The sequence below is a fragment of the Brassica oleracea genome, chromosome C6 (genome assembly GCF_000695525.1).
Source record: "Brassica oleracea var. oleracea cultivar TO1000 chromosome C6, BOL, whole genome shotgun sequence".
NCBI classification, from domain to species: domain Eukaryota; kingdom Viridiplantae; phylum Streptophyta; class Magnoliopsida; order Brassicales; family Brassicaceae; genus Brassica; species Brassica oleracea.
The window spans coordinates 10475342-10499232 of record NC_027753.1 but is presented as its reverse complement, the minus strand read 5'-3'; the positions used below and the strand labels follow the sequence as shown (position 1 = coordinate 10499232).

At 39.1% G+C, this 23891-nt stretch overlaps 3 protein-coding genes across 4 annotated transcripts; 2 read left to right on the top strand and 1 right to left on the bottom strand.

The window, feature by feature from the left end:
* Positions 1–4957: 4957 nt before the first annotated feature.
* Positions 4958–7731, top strand: LOC106300878 (IAA-amino acid hydrolase ILR1-like 4). The gene is made up of 5 exons (XM_013737135.1): positions 4958–5478; positions 5909–6034; positions 6121–6435; positions 6514–6642; positions 7095–7731. The coding sequence occupies exons 1-5, from the start codon at positions 5119–5121 to the stop codon at positions 7497–7499; spliced, it is 1335 nt and encodes a 444-aa protein (XP_013592589.1). The 5' UTR covers positions 4958–5118; the 3' UTR covers positions 7500–7731.
* A 737-nt stretch (positions 7732–8468) lies between these two features.
* Positions 8469–10061, top strand: LOC106301106. The gene is made up of 2 exons (XM_013737428.1): positions 8469–9015; positions 9097–10061. Exons 1-2 carry the CDS (start codon positions 8485–8487, stop codon positions 9733–9735), a joined length of 1170 nt encoding a protein of 389 aa, XP_013592882.1. The 5' UTR covers positions 8469–8484; the 3' UTR covers positions 9736–10061.
* A 40-nt stretch (positions 10062–10101) lies between these two features.
* Positions 10102–15318, bottom strand: LOC106301105 (probable LRR receptor-like serine/threonine-protein kinase At1g51880). 2 transcript variants are annotated; one of them, XM_013737426.1, is made up of 13 exons: positions 14954–15318; positions 14377–14507; positions 13250–14275; positions 13026–13164; positions 12873–12944; positions 12731–12802; positions 12567–12638; positions 12295–12476; positions 11562–11932; positions 11342–11468; positions 11021–11083; positions 10736–10925; positions 10102–10648 (listed from the first exon to the last, which is right to left on the bottom strand). In XM_013737426.1, the coding sequence occupies exons 2-13, from the start codon at positions 14450–14452 to the stop codon at positions 10240–10242; spliced, it is 2799 nt and encodes a 932-aa protein (XP_013592880.1). In that variant the 5' UTR covers positions 14453–14507; positions 14954–15318; the 3' UTR covers positions 10102–10239. The 2 variants fall into 2 exon arrangements, with proteins under 2 accessions (XP_013592880.1, XP_013592881.1); XM_013737427.1 differs by lacking the exon at positions 12731–12802.
* Positions 15319–23891: the final 8573 nt, after the last annotated feature.

Sequence of the window (23891 nt, the reverse complement as noted above, 5' to 3'; positions counted from 1 at the left end):
ACCGATTCTTCTTTGGTAATGTCGATCGATTTCTGGTGGGCACTGTCGAACGATGTGGCGGTGTGCATTTCGATCGTTGCCGAATAATCTGTCTCATACTCAGGTCCACAGTGGCATGCTGCGATGAGTCATGGATCATCAATTCTTCTCGAGGACGCATGTGGCTTCATGAATGGAATAGGATCGTAGTAGACATGTGGATCTATGAGCATCAGGCACAACTGGTTGGTTTGCATGTTGCACACTGCTCCTACTGTTGACAAAAAGGCTCTCCCAAGTAACAGAGAAGATTTCCAGTTCAACTTGATATCCAAGACATGGAAATCAACTGGAACTAGGGCATTACCAATCTGCACCTCTAGGTCTCTTACAATTCCTCCTGAGCTTCTCTGAGATCAATCCACAAGAGTGAATGACTCCTTGGAAGGGTCCACCTTCAGATCCAGATGGTCTGCCATAACCCTAGGTAGGATGTTGACTGATGCTCCTGTGTTGCACAATGCATGTGGGAACTCAATACCCTTCACCGTGCATGCTACTGCAAACTTCCCAAGATCACTCTTTTTCTTCAGTGTAATCATATTCTTCATCTTTCCCCTGGCCTCACAGAATATTCTCCTAATGTCTTCTTCAGTTTCTCTAGTCTCTTTGAAGAACATCCACAATCTGTGGGTAAAATAGGCCTCCTCGAATGGTTTTCCTAATAGAATCCTGAAGACTCTCTTTTGGAAACTTTCCATCTCCTTCTCATTAGCTTCCCTTTTCAGATGCTTAGCAACCTTTCCTTTTCTCTTCCTTAAGGTTCTCCCCATAGGAGCCTTATCAACTTCCATAGGCTCTGCTACATCATATGAATGTGTGCTGGTGTTATCTGGAGGGTTAGCTGAAGGTTTGGGTTGTGGCCTAAGTGCATTGAGACGGGAGACGTATATCTTTGGCATCTGCACTTGGTATGTGAGAGGTTCACGTCGATCTATGGGCGCTGGAGGTTGTCGATCGATGGTAGTACGAGTTTGCCGATTGATATTTACATATACAAGGCTGGGCGGATGTGGTTGTCTTGATGCGAACTCCTCGTGAGTCATAATCGTCACGACATTGCAAGATGCGGTCGACTCCGTAGGTGTCGTCGATCGACGATCCGAAGATCCCGTCGATCGATTTAGATTGAAATTCGTCGATCGATGTTTGAAGTCTGGTGTCGATCGAGATCAATGCAATCCGCCGAAGCTCATCGAGCTTTCTACTTCGAAATCTCCTTCTTGCAGCTTCTCTTGCTTCACCACTTGCCATAAATCACCATTTATGATGACATTCATGTGGTGCTTCATCACATCATCACCTACCCCTCTTGTTAAGGCTTCTTGCCTCTTAATAGCGACCTCCACCCAAGCTCGGTTGCTACGTAGCGACCAAGCACGTACATGGCTCGGTCGCTACGTAGCGACCGAACTTTCCCAAAACGTCAATATGACACGAATCCATGCATTCTCGTCTACTCTTTAATGTTATCTTCCGTAGGCCATGGCTAAACCATTCTTTGTTTCTCATCACTCGAAGTCATCAGTCAAACTTTATGATAAAAACCGCGGGAAGTTTGTTTTTATCGAAGAAACCGTAATAAACGTTTCGAGTCAAAGATGGCCAAAAGAGGCCTAAAACGTAACTCGAAGCCCACTTACGATTTCTTAACCGAAAACCTATAAGCCTTATGATGGTTTATGCTTGGTTCGTAAGGCAAGATAAATGTCAAGTTTCCGCAGATAAATGTGAAGTTTCCGAAGATAATCACGAAGATCGGGAAAATTGGAATATCTTCATTTTTGAGCTATGACGGCTTAAAGGCAGAAGGGGAAAGGTGCAAACCGAACTAGGAGCATGTATATAAGGAATCCTAGGCGAGAGGCAAAAGGGGATCGAAGACACAACAAATTTAGCACTTAGAGCATTTTAGGCAACTTTCTGTTTCTGTTATTCGAGCTGCAACTCAATTAGGTCTTGCAGTCTTAGGGTTTTAGAACTAGGAATATCGCCGACAGCTCTCGTAGCCCAGGCTCTTACCTTGTTGTAACGCTCAAACGCGGATTCAGAATAAGATCTATTTTGCTCTCTTTTCAATTTCTTATTTTTCTCGTCTTTATTTCGTGTTCCGATTGCTTGGCGTGTGGTTTAGCAGATATCCGGGACCTCTGGAAAATTAGGGTTTTCCTAACTTTCCTAATTTAAACGGAAATCGACAGTGCAAATTTTGGTTCCCACACTCCGCCAGCCATATGACGGAGAATACGAACGAATCGGTTCCAGGGGTGAGGCATTCCTGTAATACCGACCTTTGAAAACTTGAGCAAATAATGTGTTTGGCTTCTCTATTAGACGCCATAATTGTTTACCAAGCATCGCTATATTGAAATCAGTGATGTCTTTGAACCCCAAATCTGCTTCATCCTTATTTACACATAATTTGTCCCATGATTTCTAGTGCATGCCTTTTGTGCTTCCCCATGGACTCCACCAGAATTGTGCTACCGCGGTCGTCAATTTTTTGGTGCCTTAGGTAAACGATAGCAAGACATCACATGATTTGGTAATGCCGTAACCACTGATTTAATAATCACTTCCTTTCTTCTTTTTGTGAAAAGCCTAAAAGTCCAACCGTTGATTCTATTATTTAGTCGGTCATGCACAAAACTAAAAACTTGTATCTTGGAGCCCCCAAGATTTTAAGGTAAACGTAGATAAGATCCCATTCCTCCAATATTATGGATACCCAAAATATCTTGTAACTCCTGTATGGCCGATTCCTCAATCTTGTGTCCAAATTGAATCGAAGACTTATCAAAATTTAAGAGTTGACCCGAAACTACCTCATACTGCTTTAAGATCCTGAGAATGGTATGACACTCTTCTCTTTGAGCTTTACAAAAGAAAAGGCTATCGTCCGCAAATAGCAAATGAGATATCGATGGACATGCTCTGACTACCTTCATTCCCGTTAATTGTTTCCTCTCTCCGTCTTCTTAATATTTGCAATTAAAGACTCAATACATAGAATAAATAAATAAAGAGACAAAGGATCCCCTTGTATTACATTTTATATATTAAACTATTTTATCACTAGTTTGGATCTTAAATATGTTTTCATTTTTTATATATATGTATTATTAATTTTATTAAAAACAACAAAGTTCAACAGAATCACAACATCTAAAGTATTTATGTGAATAATTGTTTTCCTACTAGTTACTTATTAAGCAAAATAATACTATTTTATTTTATATTTTAACAAGAAAAAACTATTAATATTATGATTACAATAAGATTCATGATTATAAAGAAAGAAATCCAAAAAATAAACTTGTTACTTATCTTTTTTTAACTTATCTTGATTTTTATGTATAAATAAAATAAAATGTAAATAATTAATATAAATAATTAAGTTTTTGCATTTATATTTGGAAAAATGATTGCTGACTACATGAAGTATTGACCATCACATGACTAACCATGGAAACTAAACTAATGTATACCTAGCTACATGAAGTATATGTTATGCAAGACAACATCCCTCAATTTAATGATGTTATGTAGTTAACATCACGAGTTTAATTTCATTCATCCAAAAAGTGATGTGGATGTCGCACACCGTTTAAATATCTCGTTTTATCAATTAAAATATGACGTACATGACAATAATTTAACTAAATTTAGATTTTAACCCGCATTTTAAAATCGGTTTTATAAAATTTTGGGAAGTAGTGTTTTAACATTTTTAGTTTAGTGTATTGGAAAACTATATAATTATATTATTTGATTTATATTAAATATGAAAATATATAAGATATTATTTATTTATTTTTTAATTATTTTAATATGTTTTGTTATTAACTTTTAATAGAATTTCTGTAGTTCATTTGATTAATTGTGTGATATATATTTATTTGATCAATTTTTATTATAAAACTTATTTGATGTCAGTTTACTAATTCTAACATTTTATTAATTTATACTCATAAAAATCAAGATAAGTTAAAAAGATAGGTAACAAGTTTATTTTTTGGAATTCTTTCTTTATAATCATGAAGCTTATTGTAATCATAATATTAATAGTTTTTCTTGTTAAAATATAAAATCAAATAGTATTATTTTGCTTAATAAGTAATTAGTAGGAAACAATTATTCACATAAATATTTTCGATGTTGTGATTCTGTTGAACATTGTTGTTTTTAATAAAATTAATAATATATATATAAAGTGAAAACATATTTAAGATCCAAACTAGTGATAAATAGTTTAATATATAAAATGGAATACACGTTTTAAAATGTTAGTTAATAATAATATTTATTATATAAATAAAAAATATATTTTATATAAAAGATACTGTGACTTCAAATGAAAAAAAAACAATTTCTGGATCAACCATTATTTTGTACCCTCTATTCTAAAATATATGATGTTATAGATAAGTGTACAAAATTTAAAAAAAATTACTTAAAAAGTCTCATTAAAATGTAAATTAATAATAAACGGGATATTAAAGAGTACACAAACATTTTTGGAACAACTTGTATTTCTATATTTGATCTCTCAAAATGTTTATAAACGAATACTTTTAGGCTTCATATTTGGCTGCTTGTATTCCCATAAAACTGTTGAATAATATTACAAATTCCAAATGCAGAAACTCTAACAAAGACACATGAAGAATTGTAGTCCCGCTTTGGTTGGCTTATTTACACTTTAGGTTTTAATCCAAAGAAGATCCCATCACTCTTTTCAAACGGTTATCAAATTGATGGTCATTACAATTAAGGGAAAATAATATTTTTTCTTATTTTTGATAATTGATCAAAGAAAATTACAAAAACATTATTTTTAATGATTTTGCAAAAGAAACACAATTAAAGTTAGTTTGTTTTATAAGTTCCCGTGTAGTCTTTTGCTTCCGCTATGTTGGATTTAAATACCGTTATCTGCTTCCTGTTTCCCTGCTTCATCGTCACGCAGAGAACTCTCTCTCTCTCTCTCTCTCTCTCTTCTTCGATCTCATCTCTCCTCTGTACCACCAAATCGATTGGTTTGAACTTTCGAACCCAATCGATTCAATTCACTGAGCCATGAGTTTCTGCAAATGGGTTTCCTTTGTTTTGATCATCCACTTGCTCAACTCTTGTCAGATTTCATCTTCCTCTTCCTTAACCTCAAATGGGTTTTCTCAAATCCCTCCAAAGTTTCTTGCTTTAGCTAAAAGAGACGATTTTTTCGACTGGATGGTTGGGATTAGAAGGAAAATTCACGAGAATCCAGAGCTAGGTTACGAGGAAGTAGAGACATCTAGGCTCGTTAGGACAGAGCTGGAGAAGATGGGTGTGTCTTACAAGTACCCAGTTGCTGTTACTGGCGTTATTGGATATGTCGGAACTGGTCAAGCTCCTTTTGTTGCTTTGAGAGCAGACATGGACGCACTTGCTATGCAGGTAACTGATTTTCAGTATTATAAAATCAGATGTGAGAGAAAAAAAAAACATTGGTTTGACTCTGTCATGGAACACTTGAAACGAGGAACATGTGTTCTGTCTCTTCTTCATGAAAGATTCTAGTTATATGTGCCTCTTTAGAGTAGTTAACTTACTATACTTTAGTTGAAAAATTCTTTTGAGTTTGATTCTGTGTGGGATCTTTCTATGCAATTGCTTGAATTGTTGGTGGAATTACTTTGAAACATTGTTCACTCTCTTCATGGAACATGTGTTTTGTCTCTTTTCCATGAAGATTTTGGTTATAAGTGCTAGTTAAATTACTATACTGTATGCTGTTTTTATTTTTGAAAATCTAACTGGTTTCTAGCAAAATGCTTTCTCTATATTTGACTTATAGATCTAGTTTCTTATGTGGTGGATTGTGTAGGAGATGGTGGAATGGGAGCACAAGAGTAAGGTTCCCGGGAAGATGCACGCTTGTGGACATGACGCTCACACTACAATGCTCCTCGGTGCTGCAAAGTTGCTCAAAGAACACCAAGATGAGCTACAGGTTGGTGTTTTCTTTAATATAAATTTAAAATCTTTGAAAGTATCTTGATGTCTGGATTCCTGTGTACATTTCTTGGACCATCTTAGGGTACAGTGATTCTTGTTTTCCAACCAGCTGAGGAAGGAGGAGGAGGTGCAAAGAAGATCGTGGAAGCTGGAGTATTGAAGGATGTGAGCGCAATTTTTGGGTTACATGTTACAAATCAACTGAGTTTAGGTCAAGTGAGCTCAAGAGAAGGTCCGTTGTTGGCTGGTAGCGGCTTTTTCGAAGCTAAGATAAGCGGGAAAGGAGGTCACGCAGCTCTTCCTCAGCACGCCATAGATCCAATTCTGGCAGCTTCAAACGTTATTGTTAGCTTACAACACCTCGTTTCACGAGAGGCAGACCCTTTAGACTCTCAGGTATAGAAGATACAACAATCTTTAGCTCTTCAAGTGTCTTTACATGGAATGTGTTGATGTATATGAGAGTGTTTGCAGGTGGTTACAGTTGCTAAATTTGAAGGCGGTGGTGCTTTTAATGTGATTCCAGACTCTGTTACTATCGGTGGTACATTCAGAGCGTTTTCAACTAAGAGCTTTACACAACTCAAGAAAAGAATTGAGCAGGTTAGTACACACTGGTGACTGATGTGTAGTGTTGAGAACAATGTTTTAAGAACCGACCGGAAACTGGAAACTGAACCCGATAATTATTTGGATCACGGTTAATATGGTTCGACCGGGTTAAACTTGGTTCATTTACCGCCAAAATATTTTAATTGCATAAATTTAATAGTAATATTAGTAAATATGATACATAATTCAAAAGTATCAAATATAAAATATTGTAAATATAAATAGTTTTTAGTTCTTTGGTTGGTTTATGGATTTTCGATAGTTTTAAGTGGTTTATATTCAGTTCAATAACTTTGAGATCTAATTTGGTTATTAGACTCAACTCAGCTACGTGACCGCTTCATGGTTGAGTCTGGTCCAACCATCGAGTCGGTCCGGTTTTTAAAACACTGGCAGAGACTTTTGTCTTACTCTTAAAGCAAAGCTTTTAAACAATGTTTCAGGTTATCACAAGGCAAGCAAGCGTGCATATGTGCAATGCAACAGTTGATTTCCTTGAAGAGGAGAAACCATTCTTCCCGCCAACTGTTAACGACAAAGACTTGCACATGTTCTTCAAGAACGTTTCAGGTGATATGTTAGGGACTCCGAACTATGTCGAGATGCAACCGTTGATGGGATCAGAGGATTTCTCTTTCTACCAACAAGCAATGCCTGGACATTTCAGCTTTGTCGGTATGCAAAACGAAGCTCATTCACCAATGGCGAGCCCTCACTCACCTTATTTCGAGGTCAATGAAGAGTTGCTACCTTATGGTGCTTCCCTTCATGCCTCCATGGCCACAAGATATCTTCTCGACTTGAAAACTTCATCGCCAAATAAGAGTTACCAAAAAGATGAACTTTGATGCCATTGCTGGCTCTCTCTCTATCTCCCCTACTCATCGAAATGTCATTTTTTTACAGAGGCTTCCATGTAAAGATCAATAAAGTGTAATGCAATGTCAAGCTTCTGGGGATATGTTATATATAAGAACTTTACTGCAAAGTGATTTGGCCATTGTAATGAAAGAGTCATTGTAATGGAAACATATGTTTCTAAGTGTGGAGTATTAAATGTATAAACAGTTTTCATCATTCTATTAGGTTTATAACTAGGCTTGTGTACATTTATTTGGAACCGCAGAGGCAAACTGTACCAAACCAAAAAAATCGAAACCAAACTGAATTTTATAAATATTCAAAGTGATTATATATCTTTGGAACCGAAAGAATAACTGAATAGATATATACCTAGGTTTTTAAATACTTAAAATATCACTTATATTTAGTTTTACGATAAAAAATATCCTAAAATATTGTTTATAAATCTAATTATTCGAAAACCAACTATCTGAAATTTTTACTCGATATTTTATTTCAAAACCGGAGCTACCCGATATTTTCTCTGAAAACTTTGAGTTAACCATAAAATTTATTCAAATTAATTGAGATTATCCAAAAATTGGCACCAAACCAATTGGATCCAAAATTTTATTGGATATTAGCCGGTTTCCAACTTTGTTATCCGAACTGAGCCGAAACCGAACCAAATTTCATATATAACCGAATTGATCCTATAACCAAAAAAACTAAACCAAATTAACCTAACTGAATCGAAAACCATAATGCCCAGGCATATATATTTCTTAAAAACACTGTTCCAATGTGAAACTAAAAGCTGAAACCGTCAAACTACAGAGGATGGCGACGTTATGCGTTTCCTAGGTTTATGCTTATGTTACACTAAAATGATAAATCAGATGAGAGTTTTTAGAATAACATTTCTCAATGGATTCGTCAGACAAACATTGTCGAAGCATAATAAAATAAAAAAAAGTTGAGATCTTTTAGATGAAAGTGATGGATATGGAAGAAGGGGTTAAAGATAATGCTGCATCACCACCCCCTAAATCAAGAATCACAAACCAATCTAGGGCCCTTGTGTCAATACGTCTGCTTCAGGTTTTGTTGTTGTTTCTTGTTTTGACTCTTGGGATCTCCGTTGTTAGTATACACATGATCAAGTTCTTCAAGATTCAAGATCCTGTGTCTTCAACCACGTTGGTCTCTATGTATGATCACGAGGCCGTTACATTAGAGAGCTTTCTTAGGCCTCCTTTGAATGTTTGGCACACTATGAATGACGGTGAATTGCTTTGGCGCGCTTCCATGGAGCCAAAGAGACATGACTATCCGTTTAAACGGGTTCCTAAGTTGGCTTTCATGTTTCTCACCAAGGGGCCTTTACCATTTGCTCCACTTTGGGAGATGTTCTTTAAGGGACATGAGGGTCTTTACTCAATCTATGTTCATGCATTGCCTAACTACAGATCAGATTTTGATAGGTCATCTGTGTTTTACAGAAGATACATCCCAAGTCAGGTACTGTCTTTGATTTTTCAGGTTACAGCCTTTTTATTAGTGTTCCTCCTCACGTGTGTGAATTTTTCTTATGAATTATAGGCTGTGGCATGGGGAGAGATGAGTATGTGTGACGCTGAAAGGAGGCTTCTAGCTAGTGCGTTGCTTGATATATCTAATGAATGGTTTGTTCTGCTGTCTGAATCATGCATTCCTCTACGCGGTTTCGGCTTTATCTATGGTTATGTCTCTGGATCAAGATATAGTTTCATGGGTTGTGCTGACGAGGAAGGACCTGATGGGAGAGGAAGATACAGAAACGGTATGGAACCTGAGATCACACTTAGCCAGTGGAGAAAAGGGTCTCAGTGGTTTGAAATTAACCGGAAACTCGCTCTTGAGATTGTTCAAGACACCACTTACTATCCCAAATTCAAAGAGTTTTGTAAACCACCATGTTATGTTGATGAACATTACTTCCCTACAATGTTGTCTATGAAACATAGAATTTTTCTGGCTAACCGGACACTGACATATACAGATTGGTCACGTGGTGGTGCTCATCCAGCTACTTTTGGTAAGGCTGATGTAACAGAAGCTTTCCTCAAGAATCTTCCTGGAGCTAAAGCCTGCCTCTACAATGATCAGAGGTCTCCTGTTTGTTATCTCTTTGCTAGAAAGTTTGCTCCAAGCGCATTGGAGCCCTTATTGGAACTTGCACCCAAGATTCTTGGGTTCTAATAGATCTTACACTTGTCAATCTTGGTTTTGTTCTGGAAAGTGCTTGAGTTTGGACTGTGAACACCACAACTGATCATTAATAAGTCTCTTCTTACGCAATTATACTTGAGGTATTGTGATATTTAAACATATTTTTGACCTCAGAGATGTTGAATAAAGAGAATTGAGTTCTTTGTCAGTCATCCTTGGTTAGGTGTCTACTTATTACACTTGTGTGATTCCGACACTGACCAATTCTTCATATACCCGAGCTTACCAGCACAACAACTATACTACTCTTTTTTCACTCAACAAAGATGCTAAGTCTTTCTTGATATAACCACCTCACATCTTAGTCATTTTTTGTTAGGAGTGCAATGAGTTTGTATATTGTAAAGCAAAACCATACAAAGCCTAAATTAGGGTGGTAGCTGTAGCATTTTGTTACTCCAACTCACAAAAAGCAAATATACATTACAAATATTTTTCACACCCCAATTATTACAACATAAAATCAATAACTTATCATCGCAAACGAGGAGGTGGATTAGAACCAAAGCCAAGGGCAAGATCTTCAACTGAGTCTGTTGACACAACTGGCAAATCATTTTTCCTCTCAACTTCTGCAGCCAAACTCTCCTTAAGAGCCGTCACTACTTGACTCATTCCAGGTCTGTCACCAGAGTTTCTACAAACGCAAGCCACAGCGATCTCCACGGTCTTAAACGCAGAGGTTGGATCATAGTCTCCACAAAGGCTGGGGTCAAGAATCTCTTCAATGTTTTCTCTTGAGAGCAAAGACTCAACCCATTGACTTATATGCATCCTTTCCTCATCCTTTATGATAGCGGGTTTCGCTGTAACAATCTCTAATAGAACAACACCGAAACTGTACACATCACTCTTCTCTGTTAAGATGTTTGATGTGTAATACCTGCAGTGAAACATCTAATCTTTATTTGAAAATAGCAGAGTTTTTTTTTTTGAGAAATTTAGCAAAGATTTGAGCTTAGATCTTTACTCGGGGTCGACATATCCAGGTGTCCCGGCTATAGCTGTATTCATATGACTTCCTTCTGCTGCATCAAACGCTCTCGAAAGGCCAAAACCGCCTAACTTGGCATTGAAGTTTTCATCTAAGAATACATTTGTGCACTTGACGTTTCTGTGAATGATTGGTGGCGTGCAGCCAGTATGCAAATACTCAAGTCCTATATAAAGGCAAGGGAGTAATTCACGCTTTACGTTTTATTACAGAGCACAAAACTCCAAGAGAGAAAGCACAGAGTGGGTTTCAAGTGCTAACCTTGTGCAACATCAACCGCAATTCCAAGTCTATCTTCCCAGCTAAAGACAGTTGGACTGTTCTCTGCACAAGACAAGTTTCAAAAATCAAACACTGGTTTTACCTCAAGAAGAATATACAGCATTTTACTAATGAAGAGTTGGCCTAGTGTATAAAACTCATAGATTATAGGTAACTTATAGGTCATAGGCTCAAATCCAAAGAAGAGTTAAATTACATGGCATGAGCCTTGCTTTAGAGAATGTATGGGGCTACAGGCCCGGGATTCAAAAATGTAAAAAGAATATAAAGCATTTTACAAGTGTGAATGCAGTAAAGAACCTGAGATGTGTTGTTTCAAGTTTCCATTAGCCATGTACTCATAGATAACCGCCAGTTTATCGCCTTCATTGCAATAACCAAGCATGGTTATAAGGTTTTTATGATGAATTCTGAAAAGGTGTTTGACCTACAATTAGCATGCACATGAGCTCTTCTAAGTCTCCTCCATTACAAAATTCATGGCAAGTTATTGTCTTACAGAAAGAGATTTGGCATATACCTCTGCTCTTAATTGTTTGTAGCCTTGAGAAGACAATGAAGACACAAGTTTCACTGTCACTTCCTTACCATTTAACTGTCCGAGGTAGTTTCTCCCAAAACCTACTTTCCCTTGATCTCTCTCAAACCCATTTGTGATATTCACAATCTCTGCGTATGTAAACTTTCTGTTTGCAGGTTCCATATCAAAGCCATCCACTGCTGTTTCATTCATCTCATGGTCAGTCATTCCACTCTCTATTCTCTGTAATGACGGACGTGTAGAGAAACCGGTTTCTCTTCGCTGCATTGATGGAGGCATTGAACCGGTATCTCTCCTAAGTAATGACAGTCCATTACTTGAAGCTGTGATTGTTCTGTGGACCGTTCGACCTGCAGCAGAATAGTAAAACCTACCGTAAATGTTGTGAATGACCCCGCAAACTATACTTGAAGAAAGCAAGAAAACTATAAAGAAAAATTCTATTGAAGCAAATTGTTTTAAAGTTTGTATATTGATTAATTGTGTGAATGGATAAATTAAAACCCCTTAGATCCGTATTTATACTGCATCAGAACCCAATATTCTTTAGGCAAACTACATTATCTAGTATAAGCGGTTTTCCTAATAATCCTAACAGATATACCGAATGGTGACAATTTACTGGTGCACCAAGATTTTAAGCCACGTTCAGAATCAACAATGACCATTTCATGTAAACTAAGAAAACAAGTAACATAACTAAGAAACATACCTTGTTTTTTCTTTCTAATGAAGATAAACAGTATAGCTGCAGATATAGTAGCGATGAGAACGAGCCCTGCAAGTGATGCAACTAAGGGAATCACAAAACTGGGAAGTTTCTTCTTCTTGGATTTGTTTTGTGTGAGCTCTTCACAGGCACCTGTAGCACAAATACTTGGATTCCCGTCGATACTGCAGATATACATACAATTGATTATGAGTTGAATCATATAACGCTTTTGAAGCACGTAATGAATGAGAAAGAGAAGTGTGTTTGAGTACCTGAACGACAAGCCGCTTTTTCCCATGAGAATAGACGGTATAGGCCCACTAAGCTGGTTGTTACCCAAGTTTCTGCAAAAATATAGAGTGGCTAATGTCATTTACTAATTACTGGGGGCTATAAATACTATAACTAGTTAGGTGTGGTTGAGCAAAATACACACAGAACTCTAAGGAACTGAAGTTGAGCCAAGAAAGCTGGTACTGGTCCAGTCAAATTGTTGTTAGACAAGTCCCTAAAGGTAAACACGTTAGAGAATTCTACTATTTGCATATAGTAATTACCAACAAAAGCTACAAACTTACAGGACTTGCAACTGTGTAAGAAGCGATATATCAGATGATATATCTCCTGTTAATCCGGCTGATGATAAGTTTCTGTTTCATAGAGAAATAAACCAATGAGATTCACTTACAAAAATATTGCTCTAGGCATGTACCTGTTGATATAACACTTACAAAGCTATTACTCTAGGCGTGCTTGTGCCATTGTAGCTACAATTCACACCTTCCCATGTGTAAGCTTGAGGTACACACACATCTCCTTCCCAGTTTCTCTTGACTTTATATGTAGACTTAATATTCCTCATAGCCGAAACTATATAATGCTCACAGAGAGAAAACACAGTAAGACAGAACCAGCAAAACTGAAATGGACAGCACAAGGATGAGAGAGAGCTTACGGTCGTTTTGATCTGTTGAAGATTGCGGAAGCTTGTTTACAAAGTAAGCCTCCATAGCGTTGATAAGAGGTGGAAGAGCTGAATCTCGACTCTGACTAATAGAAAACTGGAAGCTCTGTTCCGACAAAGGATTAGAAATGGACAGAACTAAGGTCTCCAAGTAGGTAAGACTAAACGGTCTCCCAAAACTGTTTCCGTTGAACGAAATGATGAACTCTCTTTTTGATACAGAACCAGAACTAGGTTCTTGAAGTTCAGAGAAGTACAAGTAGAAGTAAAACTCAAGAGAAGGATCATCTGGAGTCCATCCAAAGTCTACAGACCCACCAGAGGTTTCCGGTACAACTGCTGTTCTCATTACAGCTTGTGGAAGATGAAACTTACCGCTACTGTTGCGTGAGGAAGAAGTCGGCCGCTCACTAAACTGCTTAGACCCGTTTGGTGTAGATGGAAGCCATATTCTATCAAAAACATCATCTGGATACCTGACCGTTAGATTGGTCGATGACCCGAAATCCAACCGTTGAAAGAGCTGGAGTGATTCAGACTTGGTTGCATAAGAAGAGTTTGGCAACTGTCTAAGTTCCAAAACCGATATAAAAGGTGTACCGTTTCCTGTATTCACCAAACACACTTGTAACGTGTCCGTCAAGACAGAGTATATAATCTCTTTGGACACTGTTCCCTCAGAAGACTCCAGTTTAACACTGTCCCATTGGTTTGGTCCCAAGTGAAGATCAAACCCAGGTAACTCGTTCCTTGCATCATAGTTTCCATACATAAAAGCCGCTCTGATCAGATACTTGGCGCTGACGTTAACACCAATCTCGTAACAGTTTCTGACTCCCTCTGGAAAGCTTCTAACGGACCACATGCTCTGCATCATGTTTGCTCTATACTCAGGCGCCACGAAGCTGCTGGCTCCTGTATCCGTGTAACTCGAATCCGAAACATACTTTATACCTGTTGAAGACTCCGTGTAACTCGAATTATCCGGTTGTAACCCGCAATCTATGCTAATGAATCCTGATTCGTAACCAGTTTTAACAAACTTTCAGACATAACAAGAAAGAGAGACAAAACCATAATCGTTGTTTGACCATATAAAGATTTGAAAATTTTCAAACCTGTTTGATCTTGTGCATTGGAAAGATTGATGAGAACCACACAGCAAAGGAGCGTAAGAGCCTTGGATACCATCATCTCTGTGCTTTCAGGAAGTCATCATCTCTTAAATTGCGACTGTTTTATCCCATTTCTGACAAAGGAAGCAAAAGAACGTAAGAGTTTGTCTTGTTTTGTCCAAGTCAACTTCTTCTAACACAATGTCAACTTCTTTTTTTTTTTTGTGCTCACAAGTCACATAATGTATAAATCATTATCTTATACAACTAGTAGATACTAATCAAGAAAAGCCAACTAGTTTTATTTTTATTAATTTTAGTTGGTTTCTTTAAACAACTTGTATCTTCTTGTATGCTAATGAACAGGTCAACTCTGAAGTAGACAAAGACCAAAGACTTTTCTTTATTTCTTTGATTTGAGTTTGACAAAAGAAACTTATGTTCACATGGGTTTTATTCTCATTCTCTGTAATTCCTCTGTAATTATTGTAGCAGTAAATAAAAAATATTTTTTTTTTCTAAAAAAAAAGATGCCTAACTTTGTAACCTTGCAAGAGTGATTCGGTACAGTATCTCTCACCATGATTTTATTGAACAAACCCTTTCCCAGTGGTGTGTGATCTGGAAACTGACGGCGCCTTCGACATTGATACTCCTTTGTAATCGCCGGTGAAACCCTAGTTTCATCTACAGTTGGAAACTTGAAGGCGTTAAGACAAGAACAGTAATATGAAGATGGTATCTGGTGGGTCATAACCATTGTCAAGAGAAGAGTGCGTGTATCAAATTGAAATCTGAAACTTGGAGATAGTTTTGGCTTCCCGAAAGCCTTTTTTCTATTAATTTGACTAAACTCAGACCTAATGTAGAAAATTAAAAACATTTTAATCAAACCACTAGACAACTAATTTCCAAAAGAGAGTAAATCAACATGGTATAAAGTATAAACTTGACCTTCGGAGATGTTCGGGCCTTTCCTATCGCAAGTTTCCTTTTTGATAGACCCCAAAAATGGTCATTGCGATTAGAAAACACATAATATGGTATTAATAGATTAAAAACTCTAATCAGAGCTTTGCACGCCCTAAATTGACCAACACGCTTCCTCTTTTTGAGTTTGTGAATATCTGAATTGATGATTGGAGGAATGGCGAATTTGCAGCGTCTTAGGATGACGAGAAAGATCTTCCATCACCTCTGCACTTGGTTTAGCTTCCCCGGCCAGTGGTGCAGGAGTTGTTCTCATAGGATTCTTCTTGCATCCTTAAACAACCATTATTCTCACAATTCACAATGTCATCACTAATCTAACAGGATGCTTCGCAACTACACCAAAAGATAAAACAAAAAGAGTGAAGAGGACTACTAAAGCAGAGGAGAAAAACAAAACAGTCGCAGCAACAAAGAAAGGTGCAGCAGTATTGGATCCCTGGATTCCTGATGAAATCAAAAGCAGTTTCCATGTTTTACAAAAGGTCACTACTAAACTCTAATTCAACAAGCCCTAGCTTGAAACAAGTTTTTTCCTGTTTCCGTTTGTCTTAAGTTTCAATAGCTTTTGAGACTCACCATATTTCTTTATCGATGAATTGTGTCGGGGAGCTACATTTACGATGCTACCTTAAGTCAGACTCATCTTGGTGAAAACAAGAACAAGTTCATAATCATGCAAGTCTGATAAGCAAGCTTATCCGTAACTAGAAAGGGGGAGAGATTTAGAAGAAAGGATAAGAGATAAGATAAGGTTTTTAATGATCAATTATGATAATGCGAATGTTTACATCTCCTCAACATAAATACTCAAATGTAAAGACAATACGACAACGTATAACTCCTTATTCATTATTCTTCATTTAAGACTCTCTTCCTCCCCTAGAGTCTTTACTTCATCTCATACTCCTCACTAGCCACTCTTATGCTCCCTCTGTGATCTCTTACGCTTCTGTACAAAGGCTAGTGGCACTGCTAGCTTATCAATACCCCTTGTAAGAGACTCAGCTTGTCCTCAAGCTGGCAATGAGGATACTGTTCCATAAGACTCTGAAGCGGCTCCCATGAATTCTCGAACTTCGGAAGTCCAGACCACTTAACCAAAACCTCTGCCTGCTGCCCATTACTCGACTTTCTGATGCTTAACAAATCTTCAGGCTCTGCATTCCACTCCAGTGTAGATGATAGGATTAAAGGGAGCTCCTGGACCTTAGTGTTAGGCTCCACAGCCAGTTTCAGTTGAGAAACATGGAACACGGGGTGTATCAGACTGTGCGCTGGTAACAACAGCTTATAAGCCACCTTTCCAACTCTCTTCTCCACTCGATAAGGTCCAAAGAATCTCGGAGCTAACTTCTCTGCTCTACGCGTGGCCACAGACGTCTGACGGTAGGGACGCAGCTTCAAATAAACCCACATTCCAACCTCAAACTCCACATCCCTTCGCTTCTTATCCGCTGAAGCTTGCATCCTTGCTTGTGCTGTGACCAAATTATCACGCAACTCCTGCAACAACTGATCACGCCCTTTGATTAACTCTTCCACCTCCGCATTTGCCGTTGCCACATCTCCAAATCGTAGTAGCTTCGGAGGATCGCGACCATAGAGGGCCTTGAACGGAGTGGTGTTCGTAGCAGAGTGGTGAGAAGTGTTATACCAGTACTCCGCCCACGGAAGTCACTGCGTCCACGACGATGGTTTACGACCTGCGAAGCATCTCAGGTAAGCCTCAAGACAGCGGTTAACTACCTCCGTTTGACCGTCCGATTGTGGGTGATACGCTGTACTCTTGTGCAACGCTGTACCTTGAGCCTTAAAGAGCGACGACCAGAACTGGCTAAAGAACACTTTATCACGATCTGATACCATAGTCTCCGGGAAGCCGTGGAGCTTCACAACCTCCTTAACAAACGTCTCTGCTACTGATTTCACGGTGAACGGGTGTCGCAGCGGAATGAAGTGAGCGTATTTTGTGATTCTATCAACGACCACCAATATCACGTCAAACCCTTTTGAGAACGGCAGGCCCTCCACGAAGTCCAAGCTTATGTCAGTCCACATCTGTTGAGGAATTGGGAGTGGTGTGAGCAAACCAGCTGGCGACAAGGTGGAGTATTTGTTCTGTTGACAGACGGCGCAAGCTTTGATGAAATCTGTGATGTCAGTACGCATTCCCTTCCACAGCACCTCTCTGACCATCCTTTTAAACGTCTTTAGAACCCCTTCATGACATCCGACATCACTGTCATGGAACTGTCGTAAGAGAGCTGGAATGAAAGGCGACTTCTCCGGAATCACTAGCCGAATGTCTTTAAACAACAGACCATCTTTCACACTGTACCCTTCCGTTCCAGCTACTCCATCATTCACTGCATCCATTATGTTTTTCAAAACTGCATCCTGAGCTAACTGACGAGCCAACTCCTCCTTGTCAAGTGTAAGAGGCGCTGTTAACTGCAACTCGAACATCTCGTCCTTTCCCGGAATGCGCGACAACGCATCTGCCACTCTATTATCCTTCCCAGGCCTGTATTCAATGGAGTAGTTTAACCCCAGCAACTTCGACGCCCACTTCTGCTGCTCTACTGAAACAGCTCTCTGCTCCAATAAGTGCTTCAAACTTTTCTGATCAGTCCTTATAGTAAACTTATTGCCCGTTAAGTACTCTCCACTTACTCACTGCAAAGACTATCGCGAGAAGCTCCCTCTCGTAAACAGACTTGACTCTCCCCTTGCTTGAAAATGCCTTACTGATGAAGGCAATGGGCCGATTATTCTGAGACAGCACGGCTCCAATGCCCACTCTTGAAGCGTCTGTTTCAACAACAAATGGCTCGTTGAAGTTTGGCAGAATCAGCACGGGAAGCTGAGTCATTGATGTTTTAAGCATGTCAAACGCCTTTATCGCCTTCTCAGACCACTTAAACTATCCCTTCTTCAGTAAATCAGTTAACAGCCTTGCTATCTTTCGATAACCCTCCACGAACCTTCGGTAGTAACCTGTGAGCCCGAGAAACCCTCTCAAGGATGTGATGTTTCTAGGCTGAGGCCACTGCTTCACTGCTACAATCTTTTCTGGGTCAGCTGCAACTCCCCATCCCGAGATTACATGTCCCAAATACGCAATCTCTAACTGCCCAAACGCGCATTTCTTCTCGTTGGCATAAAACTGGTGGTCTTTGAGAAGCTGTAGCACCACCCTCAAATGCTCCTTGTGCTCAGCTTCGTTTTTGCTGTAGACGAGGATGTCGTCAAAGAACACCAGTACGAACCTTCTCAGGTACGGCTTGAATATATCATTCATTACGGATTGAAAAGTCGCGGGAGCATTGGTGAGGCCAAAGGGCATCACCAAGAACTCGTAGTGCCCTTCATGGGTTTTGAAGGCTCTCTTCCCCACATCACCAGCCCTCACCCTTATTTGGTGATATCCAGACTTCAAATCCAGTTTTGAGAAGATGGTAGCTCCAGCCAACTCATCTAGCAACTTCTCTATAACTGGAATTGGGTAACGATCCGGTATTGTGATTTTGTTCACTACGCGATAGTCTACACAAAACCGCAGCCCTCCATCCTTCTTCTTCACAAACAACACCGGGCTCGAGAAAGGACTGATGCTGTGATGAATGATCCCTGCCTGCAGCATATCCTTAACAAGCTTCTCTATCTCGTTCTTTTGCGTGTGAGAATAACGATACGGCTTCACGTTGATTGGCGACGACCCCTCTTGAAGAGTTATCGCATGTTCCCTTGATCGCTTTGGGGGTAAATTCTTTGGCATCTGGAATACTCCTGCGAACTTCTTCAGCAAGGTTGTCACCATCTGGCTAGGCTTCTTCTCCTTCTCTGTGGTGGCACTTTCGAACAATGTCTGAAGTTCCAGCAAGTACACAACATCTTCCTTTCCACACAACTTCTCCATCGCTTTGAGAGACACTTGCGCCTTCAATAACTCAGGGTCACTGCAGATTGATACCCACTCCTTGTTCTTCTGGAATCTCAATATGTGGAGACCCCAATTGATGCGAGTCTCTCCAAACTCAGCCAACCACGAATAACCGAGCACCAATTCTATATTGCCCAACTCAAACCTCAAAAACTCTTCTTTAATTTTAACTCCTTGGATTACTACTTCCACACCTTCACACTTCCCTGAGCTTGATATGACCTCACCGTTACTCACAGCCACACCAAAGCCTACAGTCTCCACCACCGGTAGCTTCAACTCCTCTACTAACTTCTTCGCTATAAAGTTACATGTCGCTCCCGAGTCAATGAGAACCACTACCTCCTTGTTCCCAATCAACCCTTTCATCTTCATAGTCTTCTTAGAGGTAATGCCTACCATCGAATTTAACGACAGTACGTGAAGCTCTTGCTCTTGATTACCATTTTGATCTTCGGACTTCTCATCATCACTCAACTCCTCTTCATCCTTTTCCTCACTTTCCTCCAATTCCAACTTCTTGTATCGCTGAAATGCTTTGCAGCGATGCCCTGCGAAGAACCTCTCCCCACAATGGCGACAAGGGTTTTGAAAAGTCCTCCTCTGCTCACTACCCTTGGTATCACGTTGAGAGTCCATTGATTTCTTCGCTGGTGTGTTCTCGCCATATTTTGTCTGACTCGACTTAGAGTTGTAGCTTCGCTCGTTAGAGTTGAGTGCAGGCGCAGAACTGGTCCTCTGAAACGATCGGTTGTGGTACGAGTTGCGCTCATTCTCCTGCTCCTCAATGATCTTCGACATATTGACAATCTCATCCATTCCCACAGGCCTCAACCGCACCACCTGCTCTCACAAGCTGCCCTTCATTCCGTGTAGGAATATCTCCTCCAACACATCATTTGGTACATGTGGTACCTCAGCTGATAGCTCCTCAAATTGCTCTCGATACTCAGAGATGTTGCCGGTCTGTCGCAGACGGAGCATCTGACTGAGAATCCTTCCACCTCTCGTGGGTTTAAAACGCTTCCTCAACTTCACCTTGAAATCCGTTCAATCTAACGGCTCCTCTCGGTCTTGAATCATCCTTAGCCATGTCACTGCACACCCCACCAAACATGACATTGCCAACGAAAGCTTCCCTTCGGTTAGGTTAACCGAAAAACATTTCTCCATACGGAAGATCCAGTCATCTGGATTCTTCCCTTCAAAGTTTGGCAGATCGAGTTTCTTCGGAGGTGAATCCAGATTTTGTTGCGCTGAAAACCCCGATGAACCCACCTGATACGATAGAGGGTTGTTCTCCGCCGATCTCAGAGGTGTCGCCGTCTCCGGTATAAACAAGAGACCCTTCTCCGAGCGGATCTGCAAGCCTTGAGCCTTAGGAACAGATCCTTCGGACTCACGGTGGCTCTCCTTCGGATCGATCTTCTCTGAACTCGCACCCTTCACCGATTGTTGTTTCAACATCTCCATCACCTGCTGATGACGTTCCTCCGCGTGCTTCTCCAGATCTACGACTTGGCGGTCGTGTTTCTCCGCCACGAGTCGCAACCCATCGATAGCACCCACCAAACTCGCGATCTGACCTTCCATGGTCACGATCTTCTCAGACTGCTGATCTTGCTTAGGAGGCATGATCAAGGCTCTGATACCAATGATAAGCAAGCTTATCCGTAACTAGAACGGGGGAGAGATTTAGAAGAAAGGATAAGAGATAAGATAAGGTTTTTAATGATCAATTATGATAATGCGAATGTTTACATCTCCTCAACATAAATACTTAAATGTAAAGACAATACGACAACGTATAACTCCTTATTCATTATTCTTCATTTAAGACTCTCTTCCTCCTCCAGAGTCTTTACTTCATCTCATACTCCTCTCTAGCCACTCTTATGCTCCCTCTGTGATCTCTTACGCTTCTGTACAAAGGCTAGTGGCACTGCTAGCTTATCAAAGTCCTAGGTACGTTATATATTCTATTGTAAACCAATGATAAACAAGGCCGGTCATGAGATTTAGTGAGTAGTAAACATTTTAGGTAAAACTTAATAAAATACATCTTTTATAATTTGGGTGCATTAGTCCTATGTATTAAGCTATTAAAGTTGGGGACCAAGATAAAAATGTTTCTCAGGACCAGCTCTGGTGATAATAACTTAATAAGCCAAGTAGGTTGCTTAATCTTTTGTGGTTTGTGCAGAGTCGGATCCTCACCCTGCACAGTTTCATAATAAGCTTACTTACTATTTATACCAGAGATGGGGAAGAGTTGGTGTGAAAGGCCAAACCAAACTACATGGCCCTTTTAATAATGAAAGTTTTGCTCGTGTATCGTTTACTAACAAGTTCTCTGAGAAGACAAAGACTTACTTTAAACCGTCGAATGTTCAGACGACGTCATTCATTCCTTCTTCGATTTGTCTTAACCTCTATACACCGATTCTAACCGACTACAATAGCAGTGCGGGGGGAAATTTGAGTCTTCTTAGCGAATCATTAGAAGTTGATAAACCTTTGGAATCATCAAGACTTGATCCTCACGTCGCCAGTTTCGTATCTCTCATTTTTAAATAACATGATGGTTAAACAAATGGCTGAAATAGGTTATGATGCCAATAAGTTGCCACTCGGTAAGCTAAGCAAGTCCACAATTCTAAAGGTATCTGAAATAACTGCTATACTAGCTGCTTTTGTTATATTGCATTTTTAGACATTTTTAAAATATTTTTCTGTTTACATTTGGAGATTGTAAAACCTATATATATTCGCTCTGTACAGTTTAAAAGCCAAAGCAAATGTTTCATTAGGCTTTGTACAAGACCGGCCCTCTGAAGATTGATTACTACAGAAAACAAAAATCGGATGATTAACTGCTCCTCTTGAAACAGGGTTATGAAGTACTGAAGAGTATATCAAAAGTGATTGAAGAACAGCAAGACAAGATTATAAACGAAGAAACACAAGCTAGACTTGAAGAACTAAGCGGGTAAGGTGTTTTACAAATTGATTCTGTCAGCATCTGTGTGTGGTAACATCCTTCTACCTTCTTTTGTGGTTACATTATTATTATTAATTATTTGTGTTTACATTAATTTCGCTGACATTTTTTTTATTTTATTTTGGTACAGAGAGTTCTATACCGTCATACCTCATGATTTTGGGTTTCTATATAACATGTGAGTTTGTTATCAACACACCCGAGAAGTTGAGACAGAAGTTAGATATGGTGAATCTTCTTTCTTATTCTTCCTTTCACTTTTGGTTAGATATGTCTGCTTTTGTAACACATATATGTTTTGATGAAAGGTTGAAGCCTTAAACGAAATTGGAGTAGCGAAGAAGGTTTTGTCTAGTAGCTCTGATTCACAGGTATGCATTCCTTATTTTTTTGTTATATTTTGTGTAACCATTGATGGTATGTTTGTAGGAGGATCCTTTGTATTATTTCATACTACCAGCACCTTAGATGTGATTTGACACCAATAAGTAAAGATTCTGAGGAATTTTCCATTGTATGCCTTGATTTGTAGCTAATATTGCCTTGAATGTGAATATCTAGACTATTAGTCTCGTTTTACTTGTTATATATAATGGAATCAGATCGCCGAGTATATAGAGAATACAAGATACAAGAGGAGACATGAGCAGAGACCGGAGATCACTCAAGTATTCAGAACAACATTAAGAACAAATCTACCTGATGATTTCAATAAGGTAATGTACTATATATATTAATATATATATACACATAAAAGTCATATAATCCTCTTATCGTTTTATGATTCTACATACATTTTGTCTGGCTAGTTTTCGCGAACGAAGAACAGGATTCTGCTATGGCACGGATTCTCCTATGGCACGAGTCACGCCTTACTAACTGGGCCAGCATTTTTAACCAAAGGTGATGTGATGTAATTACGTGTAAATAGTTTGAGCTTTGTATAATGTAACACTAAGTGATTAACTAATTAATATTAGAAGAACTGGTCTATATAACAATCATCAGGTTTTCAAATTGCTCCTCCCGAAACTTCTCATCGAAGTTTTTGTGGGAAGGTTGTTAAAGGGTGAGGTTTTGGGTTCGAGGAACGCCAAGCGTACCAACAACCTAATTATGGAGTCAGAGACGGTGCCCTGTAGGGCTGTGAGCCTTGGGTCCTAGTGAGTGTGGGACGGGTTGTCACAGTTATATGTTTGAAAAAGGTTTTTACTTTGCGGACATGTTCTCCAAAAGCAAAGGCTATTCCTTTTATGAAAACTCCGTTTGCAAAGACGGTGTTCTACTCTTGTGCGAGATACATTTATTTGATATCTGCGTAACTCTTAACTTATTTTCAGTAATTTAATTCTAATTGCTTTAAAAGCTCATTGTAATATATACATATAGGTAGCTTTAGCTGAAATGGTTGAACTTCAAAGAGCAGATCACTTTTATGCTAATACTAGTGGTATTCCGGCGCTACGTGTCGGGTTCGTATGTTTTGTCTCTAATGAGTTCAAAATAGTTTTTTTGATCCATCTGATATTGGTTAGTGATAGTAGTGTATTACTTTATTTTATAGTTGATTAGGTTAAATAG

Excerpts from the sequence above, each read along its gene's own strand:
- LOC106301105 (XM_013737426.1), bottom strand. The coding sequence starts at position 14,452 with ATGATGGTATCCAAGGCTCTTACGCTCCTTTGCTGTGTGGTTCTCATC. Across the intron at positions 10,926-11,020 it reads TGCGGTTGATGTTGCACAAG|GACTTGAGTATTTGCATACT; the intron begins GTTAGCACTTGA and ends GCCTTTATATAG. Across the intron at positions 10,649-10,735 it reads CCTGGATATGTCGACCCCGA|GTATTACACATCAAACATCT; the intron begins GTAAAGATCTAA and ends GTTTCACTGCAG.
- LOC106300878 (XM_013737135.1), top strand. The coding sequence starts at position 5,119 with ATGAGTTTCTGCAAATGGGTTTCCTTTGTTTTGATCATCCACTTGCTC. Across the intron at positions 6,035-6,120 it reads AACACCAAGATGAGCTACAG|GGTACAGTGATTCTTGTTTT; the intron begins GTTGGTGTTTTC and ends GGACCATCTTAG. Across the intron at positions 6,436-6,513 it reads CAGACCCTTTAGACTCTCAG|GTGGTTACAGTTGCTAAATT; the intron begins GTATAGAAGATA and ends GAGTGTTTGCAG.
- LOC106301106 (XM_013737428.1), top strand. The coding sequence starts at position 8,485 with ATGAAAGTGATGGATATGGAAGAAGGGGTTAAAGATAATGCTGCATCA. Across the intron at positions 9,016-9,096 it reads GAAGATACATCCCAAGTCAG|GCTGTGGCATGGGGAGAGAT; the intron begins GTACTGTCTTTG and ends TATGAATTATAG.